This window comes from Conger conger, chromosome 8 (assembly GCF_963514075.1).
Source record: "Conger conger chromosome 8, fConCon1.1, whole genome shotgun sequence".
Classification (NCBI taxonomy): domain Eukaryota; kingdom Metazoa; phylum Chordata; class Actinopteri; order Anguilliformes; family Congridae; genus Conger; species Conger conger.
The window spans coordinates 3,123,013-3,144,621 of record NC_083767.1 but is presented as its reverse complement, the minus strand read 5'-3'; the positions used below and the strand labels follow the sequence as shown (position 1 = coordinate 3,144,621).

The 21,609-nt window shown below is 50.4% G+C and overlaps 1 protein-coding gene and 1 long non-coding RNA gene across 2 annotated transcripts in view; one reads left to right on the top strand and one right to left on the bottom strand.

Annotated features, from left to right (window-relative positions):
• The window catches only part of LOC133135085 (A disintegrin and metalloproteinase with thrombospondin motifs 20-like), a 101,101-nt gene that overhangs the window by 7,078 nt on the left and 72,414 nt on the right, over positions 1 to 21,609 (bottom strand). The window contains 4 exon segments of the mRNA XM_061251846.1: positions 530 to 730; positions 1,153 to 1,323; positions 2,096 to 2,272; positions 7,973 to 8,137. Of these exon segments, the coding sequence (XP_061107830.1) occupies positions 530 to 730; positions 1,153 to 1,323; positions 2,096 to 2,272; positions 7,973 to 8,137 (714 nt within the window).
• LOC133135153 (uncharacterized) lies at positions 13,209 to 20,843 on the top strand. Its single transcript, XR_009709364.1, has 4 exons — positions 13,209 to 13,317; positions 15,200 to 15,286; positions 16,406 to 16,463; positions 20,447 to 20,843. It is a non-coding gene; the product is annotated as an uncharacterized LOC133135153 (long non-coding RNA).

Sequence of the window (21,609 nt, the reverse complement as noted above, 5' to 3'; positions counted from 1 at the left end):
ACTCACTCACTCACTCACTCACTCACTCACTCACTCACTCTCACACACTCTCACACACTCTCACACTCACTCACACACTCTCACACTCACTCACTCACTCACTCACTCACTCACTCACTCACTCACTCACTCACTCTCACACACTCTCACACACTCTCACACTCACTCACACACTCTCACACTCACTCACTCACTCACTCACTCACACACTCACACACTCTCACACACTCTCACACTCTCTCACACTCACTGTACTCTCACTCTCACTCACACACACTCACTCACTCACACTCACACTCACACACACTCTCACACTCTCTCACACTCACTGTACTCTCACTCTCACTCACACACACTCACTCACTCACACTCACACACACACTCTCACTCACTCTCACACTCACTGTACTCTCACTCACTCACTCACACTCACTCACACTCTCACACACTCTCACACACTCTCACACACTCTCACACTCACTGTACTCTCACTGTACTCTCACTCACACACACACACACACACACACACCTTGCTCCAGGGGCCGACGGTCCAGGTGGCGGTCGGGGGACAGGGATGGAGCTGGCAGTGGCGGGTGGCGGGGGGGTGGGGTTTGGGGCAGTCTGAGTGGGGCGGGCCCTGGGGGGTGTAGGAGGGGGGGTGCTGAGAGGAGTGGAGCTCAGAGCAGGAGATCATCCTCTGCTGGTACCCTGGACCACAGCTCGCTGAACACTGAGGAGAGATTTACCATTTAATATAAATCTACAGCTCACTGAACACTGAGGAGAGATTTACCATTTAATATAAATCTACAGCTCACTGAACACTGAGGAGAGATTTACCATTTAATATAAATCTACAGCTCACTGAACACTGAGGAGAGATTTACCATTTAATATAAATCTACAGCTCACTGAACACTGAGGAGAGATTTACTATTTAATATAAATCTACAGCTCACTGAACACTGAGGAGAGATTTACCATTTAATATAAATCTACAGCTCACTGAACACTGAGGAGAGATTTACCATTTAATATAAATCTATAGCTCACTGAACACTGAGGAGAGATTTACCATTTAATATAACCGAATGCTAGGGAGAAAAGATTTCATATTGAATATGAATATTAATAAAGCAAACTGAGACGTACCTGAGACCAGTCACCTGTAATCCACACGTGCTGGCAGGGGGCGGGGCTGCAGGGCTGGAACTGGGCGGGTCTGGAGGCGGGGTCACAGCGGGGCTCATGGGCCGGGTTGGAGGCGGCGTCCACACACAGCACCGCCCTGGACCGCACCCCCTCCCCACAGCTCACATTGCACTGAGGGGAGAAATCAGCCAACCACAGCCCCACATTATTTACAGAACCTTAAACCTTCAGACACAGACATTGTATTCGCTGGTGTGGGTGTGTGTCTGCGTGTGTGTGTGTGTGTGTGTGTGTGTTTCCGTATACTTGCGTGCCCCAACCTGCATGGTTTACTGCTTAAATGTATCATATACATTTTTAAAGCTTTGGGCTCTGAGAACCTGCCAACTCTGGGAACTACAGAGACACACTTCCCAGCATGCAGCTGGCTCCTCTGTGGGAGCAGCCTTTGATAGCGCTCCCAACTGCATCATTAACGAGGTCGTTAAAAACCCCCAAAGCCTCGGAAACTGCGCTAATTAAGCCCTAATTAAGCCCGCTGCATGTATAGGCTCCTACACAGGAATCTCTGATAGAACACAACCATCACAATTTACAGTCTCCAATAAGTAGAGGGAAATAAAAGACTATAAACAGATATATGTATACGTATATGTGTGTGCATATATAAATATATATATATATATATATATATATATATATATCAATCAAATATAAATAGCCCTTCTGCACGACATGACGTATAAATACATCCCAGCATGCTTTGGGTACAAGCCTAGCGGCAGTATTGTATAAAACCTAAAGTAAGACCCACACAGCTGTTGGGCCCTTAACCACACACTGCTCCAGGGGGGATTGTCCCCTGATCAACTGTAAGTCACTTTGAATAAAAACATCAGGTAAATAACACTTCTTATTATTGATATTATTCAGTGGTGCTCACGTGCTGCCATGCGTCCGTGGCCCAGGTGTGGAGGCGTGGGCATTCTGAGAGGAGACAGGTCTGAGTGCTGGGGGGACGGGATTGGCCACTGCACTGCTCCTCCCCCACAGCCCCCGCCCCCTTCAGCCGGCAGTACACCTCCCTCCGCTGAAGCCCCGCCCCACACGTCACGGAACACTGCGAGCAGAACAAACAGAGGTGATCAGTGATTGGTCCAGGCAGAGGAAGTGCATTAAAGATAATAAACGAACACGATGACACAGAGGCCTGAAATTAACTAAATTACAGTTTTGTTCAGTGTATGAGTAGCTGTAATAATCCTGTACAGGACAGGACACACTAAACAGTTAAGGTGATTCCGAACACACAAACAGAGACAGACACACAGAAACACACACACAGGTGACTCCACGTGGTGGTCCTCAGGTGTCCTCGGGGCAGGGTCAGAGCCCTGCGCTCGCTCTGTATCAGCGGGTGGTCCTAAGCGTGGATCACCGGAGCATCGCCGGAGCATTAGGGCTTTGATCTCAGAGATAACCGTGCGTCTGCAGAGTCTGGGCAGGCTTTAATCAGGCCAACATCTCTGAAGCGCTTTCAATCTCCCCACATCCGGAACGGCCGGCCGCGAACTGATCAAACGGAGGGTTTCACTGTGACGTTCCCCGGGATCCCCTCCTCATGCGTGTGACCGCGTGTGACCGCGTGCGTGTGTGTGTGTCTCTGTGTGTGTGTGTGAGTGTGTGTGTGCGAGACCGTGTGTGTGTGAGTGTGTGAGTGTGTGTGTGTGAGTGTGTGTGTGTGTGTTTGAGTGTGTGTGTGTGTGTGTGTGTGCGAGACCGTGTGTGTGTGTGTTATCCTCATCCCACCATCTGTCTGTCCAGCATTTCCCTCACCGTGTCTGTGTGTGTGAGAGAGTGTGTGTGTGTGTGTGTGAGTGTGTGTGTGTGTGAGTGTGCGTGTGTGTGTGTCTCTGTGTGTGTGTGTGAGTGTGTGTGTGCGAGACCGTGTGTGTGTGAGTGTGTGAGTGTGAGTGTGTGTGTGTGTTTGAGTGTGTGTGTGTGTGTGAGAGAGTGTGTGTGTGTGTGTGTGAGAGAGTGTGTGTGTGTGTGTGTGAGTGTGAGTGTGTGTCAGGGCGTGGCGTGCAGTGTGCTGAGTGATGGGGAACCCGACAGAGCAGCAGCAACGCTCAGAACCCACTTCACGGTTTGGGTTCTGTCATTTTTGTTTGGAGACGATTCAAGGCTTTGCTTTAGGGAATTCTCCAAAAAGGCGTCAGGAGACATCTGGCCTGGTCCAAAAAGTCTAAACAGAGCAAAACCAGCTCAACGCAACACTCCTGTTTTTCTGTTTTAAATCTGCCCGGTCTTTGTTCCCAGAGATGAACTGGAGTCTCCCTGGAAGAACCAGACAAGCTGAAGATCACCAGCGCTACCACCCCTGACCAGGGGAAATCCCATTCCTGAGGGCAATATCCGCTTCTGGATTTCACTCCAACTTCAGCTCTTAATTATGGGGGCGTCAAGGAAACTGAGAGATCATGAAAGACAGCAGAAGGGCAGTTCTTGTGTCCGTATGTGGAAGAGCTGTCAGACGTCTAATCTACAAACTGAGCCGGCATCGCTGTAATAACACATTCATTGTTACCGTGCAACACTGGAATCACTGCGCCCTAACCCTAACCCTACCCCTACCCAGGAAATATAAACCTGGCGACCCGGAAGCACATGAGCCCCAAGGGTCAGGGATCTCCTCCCTGGATGTTCGGAGCGTTAGCAGGCTGCAGCTAAAGCAGCGTGTTTTGGGGTAGAGGTGGGAGGGCAAATACTACCATCATAAATCCAGCAGAGGATTATGGGCCAGCTGTGACCCCCCCCCCCCCCCCCCCAGACTCGCAGAGCCCGGGGAGGGGGGGGAGCGTACCGAAAAGGCGCTGAAAGCCTAAAAATGGGGGTGGAATCGGTTGTGAAGTTCACAGGCGGGGACGCTGAGACATGCGTTGAGGCTGCCCTGCGCGGTCTGGTGATTGATTTCACGGTTTCAGGGCGGTATGCAGGGGGCGGGGGGGGGGCGGGAGGGTGATTACTCCCAGGCTGGGGGCCCCGGGGTTAAGGAGAGAGAGTCAGAGGGGCCAGCACTGTGGGTCTAAAGCCAAGCTCACATCAACAGGCCTTAACACTTTCCGTCCCAAACCCAATATGAAGTGGCTCCACCCAAATCGCAAGGGGTTTTGGCTTTAATTAAGAACATTTAGTAGGTTTTGGCTTTAATTAAGAACATTTAGTAGGTTTTAACAGGGGCTCAAACAATAGACTACTACTACTGAAGGGGTTAATGCTGGTTTCTCAGCTCAGATGCGATCTTTTTGCATTGACTGTTCACACTCATGTTTGTAAGTGACCCATGTCTCACACTCAGTGTGAAAGGACCCCTGCCCTGAAGCGATGCACATGTGCACATTAACAACAGAAACTATAAGCACACCTGCACAGTGAAGTGTGATGTTAAAAAGAAACACGTGAACTGCGCTCTGACAGATCTCACAGCGGCCGCAGAGCCACAGATGGGGTTTGCATCTGATCTAAGACCACAGATGGAAACGGCCCACATCTAATATGAAAATATCAGATTTTTGTGTTCACATAGCTCAATAAAACTCAGATCTGAGTCACATTTAGGCAAAAAAAGGGATTTGGGCCACTACAGCCTGTAATCTGAACATAGCCGAAGGCAACTCCACACACCAACGTTTGGTTTGGGCCTCACATCCGCGCTTACAAGCATGCGAGTGTGTGGGTGTAATTCCACCAACGGACACAGCCGGGTCCTTTATTACACTTATTAACATCCTCACAGGAACACCACAGCGGTCTCTGGCAGGGTCTGGGCAATAAAACCATAATAATCATAACTGCGTGTTCCAAATGTGTTTCTACTCAATAAGACCCAAGCACACTGTCATGTTACACTGCAATAACTCTTGCATACACAGTAAGTATCACACTACAGAGCGAAAACACTCCTCTGACTACACATTGCATCCAAGTACAGTGTAATAGATGTAGAATAGCTCATTACATTGTTATAACCGTGCAGTAAGTGCACGGAAGGTGTCTATAAGATGTAATAACCCTTATTACACTATAGTGCAGTATTCCTGTTGTAAGCGAACTTAGAATCAGAACTTGTGAGCACCCAGCTGTAAGTGCAGTTAGTGTCTCACGACGGTAAAATAACCATAAGAAATCAACATTAAGTGCATAGAATGTCTACAAAATGTAAAAAATCAGGACTCTCCTCCCTCTCTTCCTCTCTTCCCCCTCTCCTCCTCTCTTCCCTCTCTCCTCCCTCTCTTCCTCTCCCCCCTCTCTTCCTCTCTTCCCTCTCTCCTCCCTCTCTTCCTCTCCCCCCTCTCTTCCTCTCTTCCCTCTCTCCTCCCTCTCTTCCTCTCTTCCCTCTCCTCTGCTCTCTTCCCTCACTGTCTGGCGGCTGATCATGCCCATCTGTGGCTCTGGTCTCCTCGCTCTTATCTGGAGTATGTCCCAATCGAGCGTCCCTCCCCTCACTTTGACTTAAAAGGGGCTCATTTCAGACAAAATGGCCTCCTAAGGGATGTTGAGCAGACGCGGAGGTTGAAAGGTTGACTTGTTTCGTGTCTCTGGTTTCGTCTCTCCCCCAAAGCAGAGGCATAGATGGGTTAGTTTAATCTGCTTTACGTCTACACGAGGTCATTATTCTGCGCGAAAAGATGGCTGGGTGATGGTTTAAATCAGTGTATTATGACATCATTGCTTTCAAAGTTTGGAATAATTCAGTTCCAAACAGCCTCCATTTTGTGATGGTCTGTATTCCCATTTATAAAAAGGAAGTATTATGACATCCTTGCTTTCAAAGTTCTGGATACTTTCCACAATAAGTTCCAAACAACCTCCATTTTGAACACATCTGCATCCAGAGAGGTCCTTTATCAGGAGACTCTCTGTAGTCTCTCCCAAACCACACTGTTTACAGTAAGAGGTGCTGGCGATATTTTCAACGCAGTAAGGGCTTGGTTGCAGCTGCACGTGGAAGCCACAGCATACAGTTCAAAGTGTAAACGTTTTTTTTGGCCGACTTAAGATACACAGGACTGACTACATTTAGAAATAAAAATAGCCTAACATACTATAAATCTGACACGTGATATTAATTTTCATGGGACACCAAAGTGAGCATTCGAGTGGCTTTTGGAGTATGGAGAGCGTGCGCTGGCTGGCTGCCCTACAGATGGCGTGTTTATGAAAACCCAGCTGTTAGGCAGTCTCCAAGCTTCAGCCACCTCCCTCTGTCTGTGGGTACCTCCCTCTGTCTGTCTGTGTCCCTCTGTCTGTGGGTACCTCTCTCTGTCTGTGGTTACCTCTCTCTGTCTGTGCGTACCTCTCTCTGTCTGTGTGTACCTCCCTCTGTCTGTCTGTGTCCCTCTGTCTGTCTGTGTCCCTCTGTCTGTCTGTGTGTACCTCCCTCTGTCTGTGTGTACCTCCCTCTGTCTGTGTGTACCTCCTTCTGTCTGTGTCCCTCTGTCTGTCTGTGCGTACCTCCTTCTGTCTGTGTCCCTCTGTCTGTCTGTGGGTACCTCCCTCTGTCTGTGGGTACCTCCCTCTGTCTGTGGGTACCTCCCTCTGTCTGTGGGTACCTCTCTCTGTCTGTGCGTACCTCCCTCTGTCTGTGTGTACCTCCCTCTGTCTGTGGGTACCTCCCTCTGTCTGTGGGAACCTCCCTCTGTCTGTGGGTACCTCCCTCTGTCTGTGGGTACCTCTCTCTGTCTGTGCGTACCTCCCTCTGTCTGTGTGTACCTCCCTCTGTCTGTGTGTACCTCCCTCTGTCTGTGGGTACCTCCCTCTGTCTGTGGGTACCTCCCTCTGTCTGTGGGTACCTCCCTCTGTCTGTGTGTACCTCCCTCTGTCTGTGTGTACCTCCCTCTGTCTGTGGGTACCTCCCTCTGTCTGTGTGTACCTCCCTCTGTCTGTGTGTACCTCCCTCTGTCTGTGTGTACCTCCCTCTGTCTGTGGGTACCTCCCTCTGTCTGTGGGTACCTCCCTCTGTCTGTGGGTACCTCTCTCTGTCTGTGCGTACCTCCCTCTGTCTGTGTGTACCTCCCTCTGTCTGTGTGTACCTCCCTCTGTCTGTGGGTACCTCCCTCTGTCTGTGTGTACCTCCCTCTGTCTGTGGGTACCTCCCTCTGTCTGTGGGTACCTCCCTCTGTCTGTGTGTACCTCTCTCTGTCTGTGGGTACCTCCCTCTGTCTGTGTGTACCTCCCTCTGTCTGTGTGTACCTCCCTCTGTCTGTGTGTACCTCCCTCTGTCTGTGTGTACCTCCCTCTGTCTGTGGGTACCTCCCTCTGTCTGTGTGTACCTCCCTCTGTCTGTGTGTACCTCCCTCTGTCTGTGGGTACCTCCCTCTGTCTGTGTGTACCTCCCTCTGTCTGTGGGTACCTCCCTCTGTCTGTGGGTACCTCCTTCTGTCTGTGTCCCTCTGTCTGTCTGTGTCCCTCTGTCTGTGGGTACCTCCCTCTGTCTGTGGGTACCTCTCTCTGTCTGTGCGTACCTCTCTCTGTCTGTGCGTACCTCTCTCTCTCTGTCCCTCTGTCTGTGCGTACCTCCTTCTGTCTGCTCATCACCTGCTCTCTCTCCCTGCCGTACCTGTACCCCCCTGTGTGTACTGTACCTGCCCCCCTGTGCACCCTACCTGCCCCCCTGTGCACCCTACCTGCAGCGTACCTGCCCCCCGTAGCGTACCTGCCCCCGTAGCGTACCTGCCCCCGTAGCGTACCTGCCCCCGTAGCGTACCTGCCCCCCGTAGCGTACCTGCCCCCCGTAGCGTACCTGCCCCCCGTAGCGTACCTGGCTCCAGCGGTTGGCCTTCCAGCCGGGGCAGCTCCGGGCTCTGCAGGCCTTCAGCACGCGGGGCCTCCTGAGGGGGCAACGCTGCTCCTCCACCTGCCCCCGGGCCCCGTCCACACAGGCCACCGAGCGCTGCTTCATCCCCCGGCCACAGCTCACCGAGCACTGCAGAGCACAGCAGCCTGTTAGCCCAATACACAGGTCCTCACAACGCCCACCACAGTGTGTGTTAGCCCCACACACAGGTCCTCACAACGCCCACCACAGTGTGTGTTAGCCCCACACACAGGTCCTCACAACGCCCACCACAGTGTGTGTTAGCCCCACACACAGGTCCTCACAACGCCCACCACAGTGTGTGTTAGCCCCACACACAGGTCCTCACAACGCCCACCACAGTGTGTGTTAGCCTCATACACAGGTCCCCACAACGCCCACCACAGTGTGTGTTAGCCCCACACACAGGTCCTCACAACGCCCACCACAGTGTGTGTTAGCCCCACACACAGGTCCTCACAACGCCCACCACAGTGTGTGTTAGCCCCACACACAGGTCCTCACAACGCCCACCACAGTGTGTGTTAGCCCCACACACAGGTCCTCACAACGCCCACCACAGTGTGTGTTAGCCCCACACACAGGTCCTCACAACGCCCACCACAGTGTGTGTTAGCCCCACACACAGGTCCTCACAACGCCCACCACAGTGTGTGTTAGCCCCACACACAGGTCCCCACAACGCCCACCACAGTGTGTGTTAGCCCCACACACAGGTCCTCACAACGCCCACCACAGTGTGTGTTAGCCCCACACACAGGTCCCCACAACGCCCACCACAGTGTGTGTTAGCCCCACACACAGGTCCTCACAACGCCCACCACAGTGTGTGTTAGCCCCACACACAGGTCCCCACAACGCCCACCACAGTGTGTGTTAGCCCCACACACAGGTCCTCACAACGCCCACCACAGTGTGTGTTAGCCCCACACACAGGTCCTCACAACGCCCACCACAGTGTGTGTTAGCCCCACACACAGGTCCTCACAACGCCCACCACAGTGTGTGTTAGCCCCACACACAGGTCCTCACAACGCCCACCACAGTGTGTCTTAGCCCCACACACAGGTCCCCACAACGCCCACCACAGTGTGTGTTAGCCCCACACACAGGTCCTCACAACGCCCACCACAGTGTGTGTTAGCCTCATACACAGTGTGTGTTAGCCTCATACACAGTGTGTGTTAGCCTCATACACAGTGTGTGTTAGCCTCATACACAGTGTGTGTTAGCCCCATACACAGTGTGTGTTAGCCCCATACACAGTGTGTGTTAGCCTCATACACAGTGTGTGTTAGCCCCATACACAGCATCACACACAATACCGTGTGGTTCAGCGTCATACACAATAGATAAAAACAGCAATCAATCAATAAAATACAAGAAAAAATACAGTAAAAACAAACTAAATCATAACAGTCAAACCAACAGAATCAATGAAAAAAATAAAGCAAACGAGATAAATAGCAGTAATTAATTAAAACATTTATAATCAAACAATAAATTAGTCAAGTAAAAGATATACTCATTTAAAAGCATACTCATAGCCAGGTCCCCACAATGCTCAACTCTCAAGTTCTGATTAGCATGTCACCGTAACTCTTCATACATCTCAAAATGTGGCATTTCATGGCAGTGTCAAACTTCTCCACAAGGATCCGGTACGTTCCAGCCCTGGGGGCGTGAAAGTGTCCGTGAGCAGGACACCTAGCCCCCAAATGCTCCTGATGAGCCGGTTGGTGCCTTGCAGGGCAGCCAAACGCCATTGGTGTGTGAGTGTATGAATGGGTTAATGAGAAGCATCGATTGTACAAGCGCTTTGGATAAAGGCGCTATATAAATGCCAACCATTTACAATGTTCAACATAAATGGTGACATTCATGATCCACAAAATCTGGCAATCACACCCAGCTGGGATATAAATGAATACAGAAATGTGGGGAGAAGATGCCGCCTGGTTTAAGGCTGGCTGTTGGCCTCTCTTGCACACACGGAGCGAGCTGTAGATCACAGGGGCACAGCCGTTAAAGCGCAGCTTCAGAGAACATCACTCCAGCCTGTGTGCAGAGAGGGAATGCAGAACTGCATCTGACACCCTTCCCCAACAAACCGCCCGTAACCCTGGAGACTCACTCTCTCACTCTCTCTCTCTCTCACTCTCTCACTCACTCACTCTCTCACTCTCTCACTCTCTCACTCTCTCACTCTCTCACTCTCTCTCTCACTCACTCACTCACTCACTCACTATGAGGACGTGTGGGTCAGCTCCAGTGCTAAGGACTACGAGTGAGAGATGTAGAGAGAAAGAAGGAGAGGAGGGGGACAGAGGGAAGGAAGTAGAGATGAAAGAGAGGGAGAGAGAGAGAGAGAGGGAAAGGGAGAGAGAAAATCAGAGGCTCTTTTTCCCAGAATGACCAGAGACAATCATCTGGTTTCAATAAGTCGGCTGCAGAACATGAGGAAAATGTCACATGAAAACAGCAGGAATGAAAGGGTGACACTGTAGGATCGACTCCAGGACATAAAATGAAAATTTACTGTCGGGATATTTGAGTCCAGCAGTAATTAAAGACCAAGGCCAAAGTTCAATCAGCATTTACCCTCTGATCCTGACCCACACACAACATTCAACTGTTTTTCTTTCTTCTTCATGAACCCAGTTTATTAACGAGTTTAACCGTTCATATAAAATGTATTTGCATTTACTTGGGAGTAAAACTTAAAGGGAAAAGGGCTGTCAGAATCTCAGCCATTATCAGACAACAAGCCATCAGAATGACCTACCGGCATCAAACACAGATGATGTTTAAGATCCTTTTAGTTTTGCACATTTTCCAGCACAGATTACAAACAGGGCATACTCATGAACACTGCAGTCTGCTCATTTATAACACTCAGGCCAGGGCATAGTCATGAACACTGCAGTCTGCTGGTTTATAACACTCAGGCCAGGTGCAGTCTGCTGGTTTATAACACTCAGGCCAGGGCAGACTGCTGGTTTATAACACTCAGGCCAGGGCAGTCTGCTGGTTTATAACACTCAGGCCAGGTGCAGTCTGCTGGTTTATAACACTCAGGCCAGGTGCAGTCTGCTGGTTTATAACACTCAGGCCAGGTGCAGTCTGCTGGTTTATAACACTCAGGCCAGGTGCAGACTGCTGGTTTATAACACTCAGGCCAGGTGCAGTCTGCTGGTTTATAACACTCAGGGCAGGGCAGACTGCTGGTTTATAACACTCAGGCCAGGTGCAGTCTGCTGGTTTATAACACTCAGGCCAGGTGCAGACTGCTGGTTTATAACACTCAGGCCAGGTGCAGTCTGCTGGTTTATAACACTCAGGCCAGGGCAGACTGCTGGTTTATAACACTCAGGCCAGGTGCAGTCTGCTGGTTTATAACACTCAGGCCAGGTGCAGTCTGCTGGTTTATAACACTCAGGCCAGGTACAGTCTGCTGGTTTATAACACTCAGGCCAGGTGCAGTCTGCTGGTTTATAACACTCAGGCCAGGTGCAGTCTGCTGGTTTATAACACTCAGGCCAGGGCAGTCTGCTGGTTTATAACACTCAGGCCAGGTGCAGTCTGCTGGTTTATAAAACTCAGGCCAGGGCAGACTGCTGGTTTATAACACTCAGGCCAGGGCAGACTGCTGGTTTATAACACTCAGGCCAGGTGCAGTCTGCTGGTTTATAAAACTCAGGCCAGGTGTCTTCTGCACTGGCAGTGTAGAGCGCCACGCTGTCTGAAGGCCAACCCCGGATTCAACCCACGGAAACTGAAATCTGCCCCCGGGGGCAATTAGTACTGCTGGTGTTCATTTCTGCCCTCTAATCAGGGGCCGGTTTAGAGCGTGGCACCAGGTGAGCGCGACCGAGGGCCAATCAGTCACATGGTGCGGCCGCAGACGACGCGGCAGGAAGAAAAGCAGGGGCACTCATGACCTGGAGGGGCAGGGTGGGGTATCCCTGACTGAACTCTCTCCTCTCTCTGGCAGGCTGCCAGACCACGGGAGGTCAGCCTGGAGGCCACAGCAACATCCCGCTTACGAATAATCAGCCCAACCGCGGGTGGTCTGGAGGCACTGAGTACAGGCTGGCAGAGACCCGTCAAACGACATTTACCATCAAACCCCCCCTTTCACGTTTTTACAAAGGAAACCATCTCAATTCTGCAATGATTTGGCTTCGATTACAGTCAATGCATAACAAAGAGCATAACAAGAGTGCTCTTGTCCAGAGCGACTTAGGAAAATTGATGCTAATGGTGAAGGTTAGAGTTGGAATCAGGAACACAAAAACTGCAGAATCACCAGAATGTCCACCTACAATCAGCATGTCACGTTAACTGAACGAGCCAACAAAAGCTAAAGCCACTACACAACTAATCTATGTTTACACAGCAAAACCTGTAGCATTATCCCAAACGGTTTAAGAGTGTTATACTTCTCTGGGTGATCAATACACCTCCTAATACAAACCTTGTGGAATATTAAAGCTTTTAAAGAGACCTGTTTGTATTTGCAGTTTTTTCTCAGTTTCGGGTGCTGGGTGGCGGGGCGTGTTTTACACGTACGTGGAATTCAGTTGTGCTGTAATTTAGCAGGCATTTTAAACACAGCCTCTGAGCAAGGGTGGGGGGTTGGGGGGGTGTTCTCAGCTGACTTGTGAACATCAAAGCCGCCCTTCGCCAGAAACTGATCCTGAACGAGGATACAAGCGAACCGCGATGTCTACCCCCTCACCCCTCCTCACCCCACCGCCCCTCCCCAGCGCAGGCAAAACCAAACAAGTTCAGGACATGAGGCTCCTCCTTTCCCGCTGAACGGGGGAGAGGAGAAGAGAAGAGAGATGGGAGGAGGGAGAGAACGACAGAAAGAAGAAAAGAGGGATCCACAGGCAGAGGAAGGCTTCTCTCTCCCCCTCTCTCTCTCCCTCCCTCTCTCTCCCTCCCTCTCTCTCTCTCCCTCTCTCTCTCTCCCTCCCTCTCTCTCGACTGGCTGCAGTGAAACAGCCACACCCACACCCCCCCTCCTCTCTCTCTCTCTCTCTCTCTCTCTCTCCTCTTCTGTGTGTTATTGGCTATGAGAGTGGGAGAGGACAGGAGTGGGGAACGCTTCGGGAATCTGGGGTGGAGGGGGCGCCCTCTCTTCCACCGGGACGGGACGGGGCAGCCTGGGGCAGCCTGGGGCAGGACGGGACAGCCGGGGGCAGAACGGGGGCAGAACGGGGGCAGAACGGGGGCCCAGGACATCCTGTACACACAGAGCTGGGGCTCACGCGCACGCTAAGGTAAGACACACACATTACGAACGGCGAGAATCTGCCTGCATGCACACTCTGAGCTCCTACCTGTTCTGATCTGTCTGTCTCTATCTGTCTGTCTGTTCACGTCTCACTAAAGAATGTGAAGTATGCTCGTCCGTTCGGCCAATACAGGTGTAGTTATTAACGCATTACCTACAGAGAGGGAGGTATGTGTGCATGTCTGAGAAGTGTGTTTCAAACTGACCTGATACTGTAAGCATGAAGACTTCAAGACTTCTCCTTGCATGGACGGTAATGTCAGTATATTTTACAATGTATATTGTAATATACTTTAAAAAGTGTGTAGACTTTATACTTAAGTTGTAAATAATTGACGCGTTGCAGTGTAATGCAGTGTAATGCAGTGTAAGGCAGTGTAATGCAGTGCAAGGCAGTGTAAGGCAGTGTAATGCAGTGTAAGGCAGTGTAAGGCAGTGTAAGGCAGTGTAAGGCAGTGTAATGCAGTGTAAGGCAGTGTAATGCAGTGTAAGGCAGTGTAATGCAGTGTAAGGCAGTGTAAGGCAGTGTAATGCAGTGTAATGCAGTGTAAGGCAGTGTAAGGCAGTGTAAGGCAGTGCCCTGTTCTCAGGCCAGCCCATAACCAGAGCCTCTCCTCTCACTGCTGAAAGAGCGCTCTTAAATCTGCTCTTAAATCTGCTCTTGAATCTGCTCTTGAATCTGGCCCTGACAGCCCCCCCCCCCCCCCCACATGGCCCTGTAGATCAACTCCACATGAGCAGGTTTGGTCTCGCATGGGCTGGAATTAAAATCTGCTCTTCAGCAAGTTCACGTACAGAGAAAACAGCAATATAAACCAACCAAACCCAACATAACACACTCGCACTGTACCTTCCAGCAGGACAGCTATTCACACAAAAACAGACGGAGGTGTGATACCAATCGTACAAATTCTACTTCAGCTGCAAGTGAACAGATTTGCAATTCTGTGAAGCAGAGATCAAACTGAGGACAGATTCAGCAGTGATGTTTACAACATCACCAAAATTCATTTATATTTCTAACCAGAAACTCATACAGCAAGGGCCACAACGTAACTACATCTACATCTTTTCTCTTCGATTATCAATTCTGTTTTGTGTATGCACTGCTGTTGCCTTTGTGTGGGGCGGTGTGTGTGTTTTTAATAATCCAATAAAGCAATTCCTTCATTCAGAGCAGAAATATTACATCAAATATCACATTCAGCCACAGTCACAGTACAAATACAGTTACAGTAAGCTAAACTCCAGAATTAACTCCAGAGATACAGTGACAAGAACAGTCATACCACAGTCAGATCACAGAAGGACAGGATGACGCATACCCACAATGCAGTGCGCTTCCACTGTGCACCCAGATCACCTGACCAGACCTGACCTGAAGCGTGCGTTTCTCCCCTTTCACCTCAGCAGAAACCTGCTCCATCTGAGCTGATTACACAGCATACAATATGATACATCCTGATATGAGTCTGATAGGAGGCTGATAGGAGTCTGATATCAGAGGCTGATAGGAGGCTGATATCAGAGGCTGATGTGGGCGTGATGTGGGCGTGATGTGTCTGAATGAGCCGCGGTTCTATGCCCACAAACTCCACTCTGGTAACACTGAGGTCAGTAACAGCACCAGGCTGAGGTCAGTAACAGCACCAGGCTGAGGTCAGTAACAGCACCAGGCTGAGGTCAGTAACGGCACCAGGCTGAGGTCAGTAACGGCACCAGGCTGAGGTCAGTAACAGCACCAGGCTGAGGTCAGTAACGGCACCAGGCTGAGGTCAGTAACGGCACCAGTGAAGGAAACGGTTGAGCTGACTGCTGAAAGATGAGTTTAGCCGCAGGACTGATCCAGGCCTTTTGCGTTTGCACAGGTGTGTTAAAGCGCAGCTCCCTGAAAGGCACACGATGGTCCGACGCCCATGTGACCCACATCTCTCTCCCTCTCCTTCGCCAAACAGGTAAGTTGGCCGCATGAGATGAGACAATGTTTTTTTGAAACAATGATTTTACAGAAATTCAAAAACACACCTGATTCAAGTATACCACTTTGTGTGTGAGTACGCTTGTTTTTCTGTGAGATGAGAACGGAGAGTCACATTCTCCACTGGTAGCCCAGGTAACAGCTCCATGGAGTAGTCACAATTTAGGAGACAGGCTCTATTCAACTCTACAGCGTATATTCAGCCCTGACGTCAGTTCCCTGAGGAACACAAAAGCATCAAAGGCAGAGAGTTATATGGTGAAACCAGTAAAGACCTCAGCAAAGACCAGTTGCTTGGGCATTGCCTGACTGCGAGTGCTAAGGATACAGGAATTGCTTACTTTCCTGGTTTGTACAAAAGAAGAAGAAGAAAAAAAACAATAAATGAGAACTTGAATTAATCACTGTTGAATTGAGCGTTTCTGCCACAGGAAGATGTGGAGGAACATGTGATGGAACATGTGAAAAGCACGCTGTACCCAGCGTGTCAGCTTTCACCAACACGCCGTCGTAAATCGAGACCGCGCTGCGAATTCCGATCACATGACACATCCCCGGCAGAGGGGAGATGATAATGGTAAGCACATGGTAACCACGGCGACCTCAGTTCCATCGTCTCTTCAAAGGAATCTGGAGAAGATCTGGACCGCTTGCATGATCTCAGTTGTGCGCTTTTAAAAAAGGCACTTCCAAAAACCACACAGCCACCATATCACGTATTCGGTGCACACGCAATAGTTCAGCACACATACCTATCTCTCTGACACACACAATAATTCAGTACACTCAGAGATCACATATCTCCTACACTCACACACTATTTACACATGCACAGCCAACAGTCACATTTTACACACTATGGAGGTACACACACTGTAGTCTCCAGCCAAGTATGTGGCCTTTAAGTCCAGGAGAAACTGCAGGGTTTAGCTACACAAGCTGAATCTGTGGTGATCTGTAAAAGGAGGGAGAAGATAAAATAAAGAGAAGAGAAGCGAAGAGAAGGTTCTGTTTTAGAGTGTGTGTGTGTGGGGGGGGGGGGGGGGGGGGAAGGGCTACTGCAGGGCTCTTTGGTATTCAAGGTTCCCTTTTGCAGGAGATTTCCAGAGAGGCTGAAGTCAAAACAACATGTGTTGTGGATGTGGGAACAGCTGGTAAGTGCAGAATCTGGGGTGGGGGAGTGGGGAATGTCTCCTTTTAACAGTCATAGATCTTCCAGCGCATTTGAAGAAGAAAAGAATGAACCCGTATGCCTTATCAGCCCAGGGCAGAAACCAGAAACACACAAACGGTCCAAAGAGGGAGAACAAATGTAATACTCAACTTTAAGGCCAGAAAGTCATAATTTTCCTCAAGAGTAAAAAAATATAAACAAAACATAAATAGCGTAGTGGTTAAGGTACAAGATTGGGATACGCAAGGTCGGTGGTTCGATCTCCAGTGTGCCCACAATAAGATCCGCACAGCCGTTGGGCCCTTGAGCAAGGCCCTTAACCCTGCATTGCTTCAGTGGAGGATTGTCTCCTGCTTAGTCTAATCAACTGTACGTCGCTCTGGCTAAGAGTGTCTGCAAAATGCCAATAATGTAATGTAATGTAATGTAATAATGTAAAATAAGATGGACATTAATCAAGCAAATTAAGAGCAAGACTTACATGACCTGAACATCCCAAAAGTGCACTTTGCAGATAAAGGTAAAGTAATCAAAGGTAAAGTTCATCAAACTCAAACACGGTTTATTACAACAAGCACACACTATTCCAAGCAGAATCAGACATGAAGTAAACTCAACTCTATTTGAGTAGAGTTAACTCTATCAGTGTGGATTTAACTCTAATAGAGTCGAGTTGTATTAGAGTGTATCTAACAGTGGCCATGTTATGGCCATCTCATCTCTTGAGCAACAGTCATGGCACAAAATGGCGGCAGGAAGTCCTCCCAGCCCTGCAAGCCAGCAGCAGACAGACAGACAGGCAGGCAGGCAGACAGGCAGGCAGGCAGGCAGACAGGCAGGCAGGCAGGCAGGCAGACAGACAGACAGACAGACAGACAGACAGGACAGACAGGCAGGCAGGCAGGCAGACAGGACAGACAGGACAGACAGGCACAGGCAGGCAGGCAGACAGGCAGGCAGGCAGGCAGGCAGGCAGGCAGACAGGCAGACAGCCAGGCAGACAGACAGACAGGCAGACAGGCAGACAGACAGGCTGAGCCGCGGAGCAGGGCCGGACAGACAGCCGTCGTGTAGAGTTCCCAGCGAGCCAGCTCCAGCTGGCACTCATCTCCTCCTCTCATGGTTTCCCTCTTTCTTTTTTTCATTTGTTTAAGTGAGGGCCACCCCACCTCCCCCTTCCTGATCACTTTAACAGGGCCCAGCTTCTGACAGACCGGGTCTCCCTCTCAGACACAGGGCCCAGCTTCTGACAGACCGGGTCTCCCTCTCAGACACAGGGCCCAGGTTCTGACAGACCGGGTCTCCCTCTCAGACACAGGGCCCAGCTTCTCACAGACCGGGTCTCCCTCTCAGACACAGGGCCCAGGTTCTGACAGACCGGGTCTCCCTCTCAGACACAGGGCCCAGGTTCTGACAGACCGGGTGTCCCTCTCACTCAGACACAGGGCCCAGGTTCTGACAGGTCCAAATCCTGTTTCTTATTCCTGGCTTGATTTCCAAAAATGCAGGGACACACCAATGTTCGTTCACTTCCAAAAGTGTGCAATCTTCACCAGGGAAACATCTGCAAGCCACAGCTGTAGCTTATGACCTCATCAAAAAATAAATAATTGAAAGTCAGGTCAAAATAAAGTCTGTCCTTATTAAGTAATTGAGCAGCTGGTGCTCAGAAATGCCAAAACGGAACGGGACTTCCTGAATGAACACAGAGTGCATGAGGTAGTGTTGAGTGTTTCTGTGGGACACCTGCCCTGCAGGTCTGTCATTAGCACATTCCTGAGCGCTGTGTTTACGCCCAGCGACGTTCCCTGGGCCACGCTCGCACGATGCGGGTCGATACCGCCACGCAGGGCCGACCCCCCCGGAGTCCGGTTACCCGGGCAACACCAGAACCATCTCCCCCCCGTCCCCTTACAGTCCTGAACACGACCCACACACTGGAGGCTCACCCTCTTCAGGAACTCAAGTGAAGTTGTGTGTTAATGTTTTTGTTTGGGCACGATAAGCCAGTTTAACGTTAAGACGACATTTTCTAACCGCGATCCTAAAGAGTCAGGACACTTGAGACAAGCCGGACTCCACTTTCGGGAAAGACATCACCGCCAAAAGCAGCCACACGTTACTCCACAGACAGAGCCAATAAAATATATTTCACTTCAACTCAATTCGGTTCTATTCGTAACAGTCCCCATCACAGAGACACTTCACAGGAATACAGGAAATTGGAAAATTGGGGAAGACCGAGTTTGAACCCCGCTACAAAACCAGCAAAAACAAAACCGGCAATTCCGGTTGGAATAACTCCACAGCAGGAAGACAGGACTGAGCCCGCAGCAGGAAGACAGGACTGAACGCACAGCAGGAAGACAGGACTGAACGCGCAGCAGGAAGACAGGACTGAACCCGCAGCAGGAAGACAGGACTGAACGCGCAGCAGGAAGACAGGACTGAACGCGCAGCAGGAAGACAGGACTGAACGCGCAGCAGGAAGACAGGACTGACCGCGCAGCAGGAAGACAGGACTGACCGCGCAGCAGGAAGACAGGACTGAACGCGCAGCAGGAAGACAGGACTGAACGCGCAGCAGGAAGACAGGACTGAACGCGCAGCAGGAAGACAGGACTGAACGCGCAGCAGGAAGACAGGACTGAACGCGCAGCAGGAAGACAGGACTGAGCCCGCAGCACTGTGGGAAGCAGCCTCGGCACGAGGAGGACGAGAGAGGGGAGTCCTCTCCTCACAGAAATCTCAGCAATGGGGCCTAGTCCTCCAGCAGCCCAGCGTAGTGATGGGGACACTGTGCTATAGGAGGGGCCACTTAGGGGGGGAGAGGGTCAGGGGGAGAAGGGAGGGGAGGAGAGGGGGAGAGGGCAGGGGAGAGAGGGAGAGAGGGGGAGAGGGGGAGAGGGCAGCGGGAGAGGGGGAGAGGGCAGGGGGAGAAGGGAGGGGAGGAGAGGGGGGGAGAGGGCAGGGGAGAGAGGGGGAGAGGGCAGGGGAGAGAGGGGGAGAGAGGGGGAGAGGGGGAGAGGGGGAGAGGGGGAGAGGGCAGGGGGAGAAGGGAGGGGAGGAGAGGGGGAGAGGGCAGGGGGAGAGGTCAGGGGGAGAAGGGAGGGGAGGAGAGGGGGAGAGGGCAGGGGAGAGGGGGAGAGGGGGAGAGGGCAGGGGAGAGAGGGAGAGAGGGGGAGAGGGGGAGAGGGTAGGGGTTGGGTCTGTTTTTGATCACACTGCCAGCCAGGGAAAGACCAGATAAGCGGTTCCAGACTTCGCTCCGTGTCTCCTCTCCTCTCCTCTCAATCCTGTCAACACACACCCCCCTGAACCTCTCAACACCACGGCCACTACAACAAACAAACATATTAAATATTCCCATCAATTATCAAAATGTAGAGGAAAGCAGCTGTCAGTGGGCAGATGAAACAATCAAGAGCGCAAGTATCAATGTTATTTATTTAGTCTCTCCAACTGTTTTAGATTAATAATAAATTAACTGCCATTCAAAAATGCATAGCTCTTCAACTTTCGAAAAACAAAATACAATTTTTCATAATCTGACAGGAAACTAATGATGTTTCAACATTCATATAGAAGATTTGTTTATTTCTGCTTTTGAAGTTTTCCACTTGGACAAACAACAATCTATCAAAGAACAATGTCGGTCTCAGGAGCAGTATAATTAAAAGTTTTTCTTTAAAATGGCTCTCTTGGTTACAATAAAAACGAAAGACATAAAACTGACAACCACATCAATGAGTATTTTGGAACAGAAAGTGGTGACATTTTCAATTTGTGGTCCAAAAGGCAGGAAATGATTCTATATGTGGGAAAATTAAAACTAAAAATGAAACTTCTTTATTGCCGTACGGAACAGACGGGCCCTTCACAATAGCTTCCCTGCACTCAACACAGAACTGAAGTTTGTTTTGTTCTATTTTCATCCTGACTTTGCTTCTCTCCTCCATCCAGAGGACTCGAGACGAGTTGGAAAAAGAGGTTTTCCAATGGGAACGCGGGGAATGTCGGGCGCCAAAACCACGCACCTCTACACCACCAGCACTTTCCCCACTTCAGATGAATAAATACAAGAAGGTCAAAGGTCACAATTTCACGCTGCTTTCAAACAAACTCTCCACAGCACGCTTCCCCGGAGGAGGGTTAGCGCTGACGCTGCCGGGGGAGAGGAGAAGGTGGCCTCATCCAACGTCACGCCGATCCCATTCCCGGGTCGGGCCGGAAGAGTCGCCCCGAACGGCTCTGGGCAAAAGCGCGCGTCAGTTCCACAGTCAGAACGCTGTGCACGTGGATCCGGTTTGGGATCCGGTTTGGGATCCGGGTTGGGATCTGGGTTGGGATCCGGTTTGGGATCCGGGTTGGGATCTGGGTTGGGATCCGGTTTGGGATCCGGGTTGGGATCCGGGTTGGGATCCGGTTTGGGATCCGGGTTGGGATCCGGGTTGGGATCCGGTTTGGGCGAAAGCAGGAGGTTAGCGGGAAGAGTCAGGGAATCACGCTGCTAAGCCCAAACCCAGGGGAATGGTGATTCCTAATTTGCCACAGAGAGTTCTGCTCAGTCATTGCTTTTCACAGCATGGCTACAGAGCGCAACTAACCCATGTCTGTAAACACGTCACAGTTATACAATAACACAAGGTACAAAACCACTCATTTGTTTTCAATTCTTTATAAAAATTGGGAAATTGTTTGTTTTACTGATGTTAAATACTGTAACACCATTCTTATACATTCAATAAATGGAATAAATGTGCAGGTAAACACACACACAATGTACAGCCATCATGGATGACAGCAGTCAACAACGTTTTCACCACTACAGATTTGCACATCTTAATTAGCAACAAAATGTCATCCATCATCACTACGTACTGGTCACACTCTACTGAGTGCCACAGACAGAGCCTTCCAGCCTGACGCCAAAACAACGACATCACCAATCACCAGGTACGTCTGCACTGCTCAAGACCTGTACAACCTGTTATTCAAAGCTAGTTTACGGTGTTTAAGATGCGTTTTAGACACGTATAGCTGGTCATAGCTGATTTCTAGCTGGTCATAGCTGATCTCTAGCTGGTCATAGCTGATCTCTAGCTGGTCATAGCTGATCTCTAGCT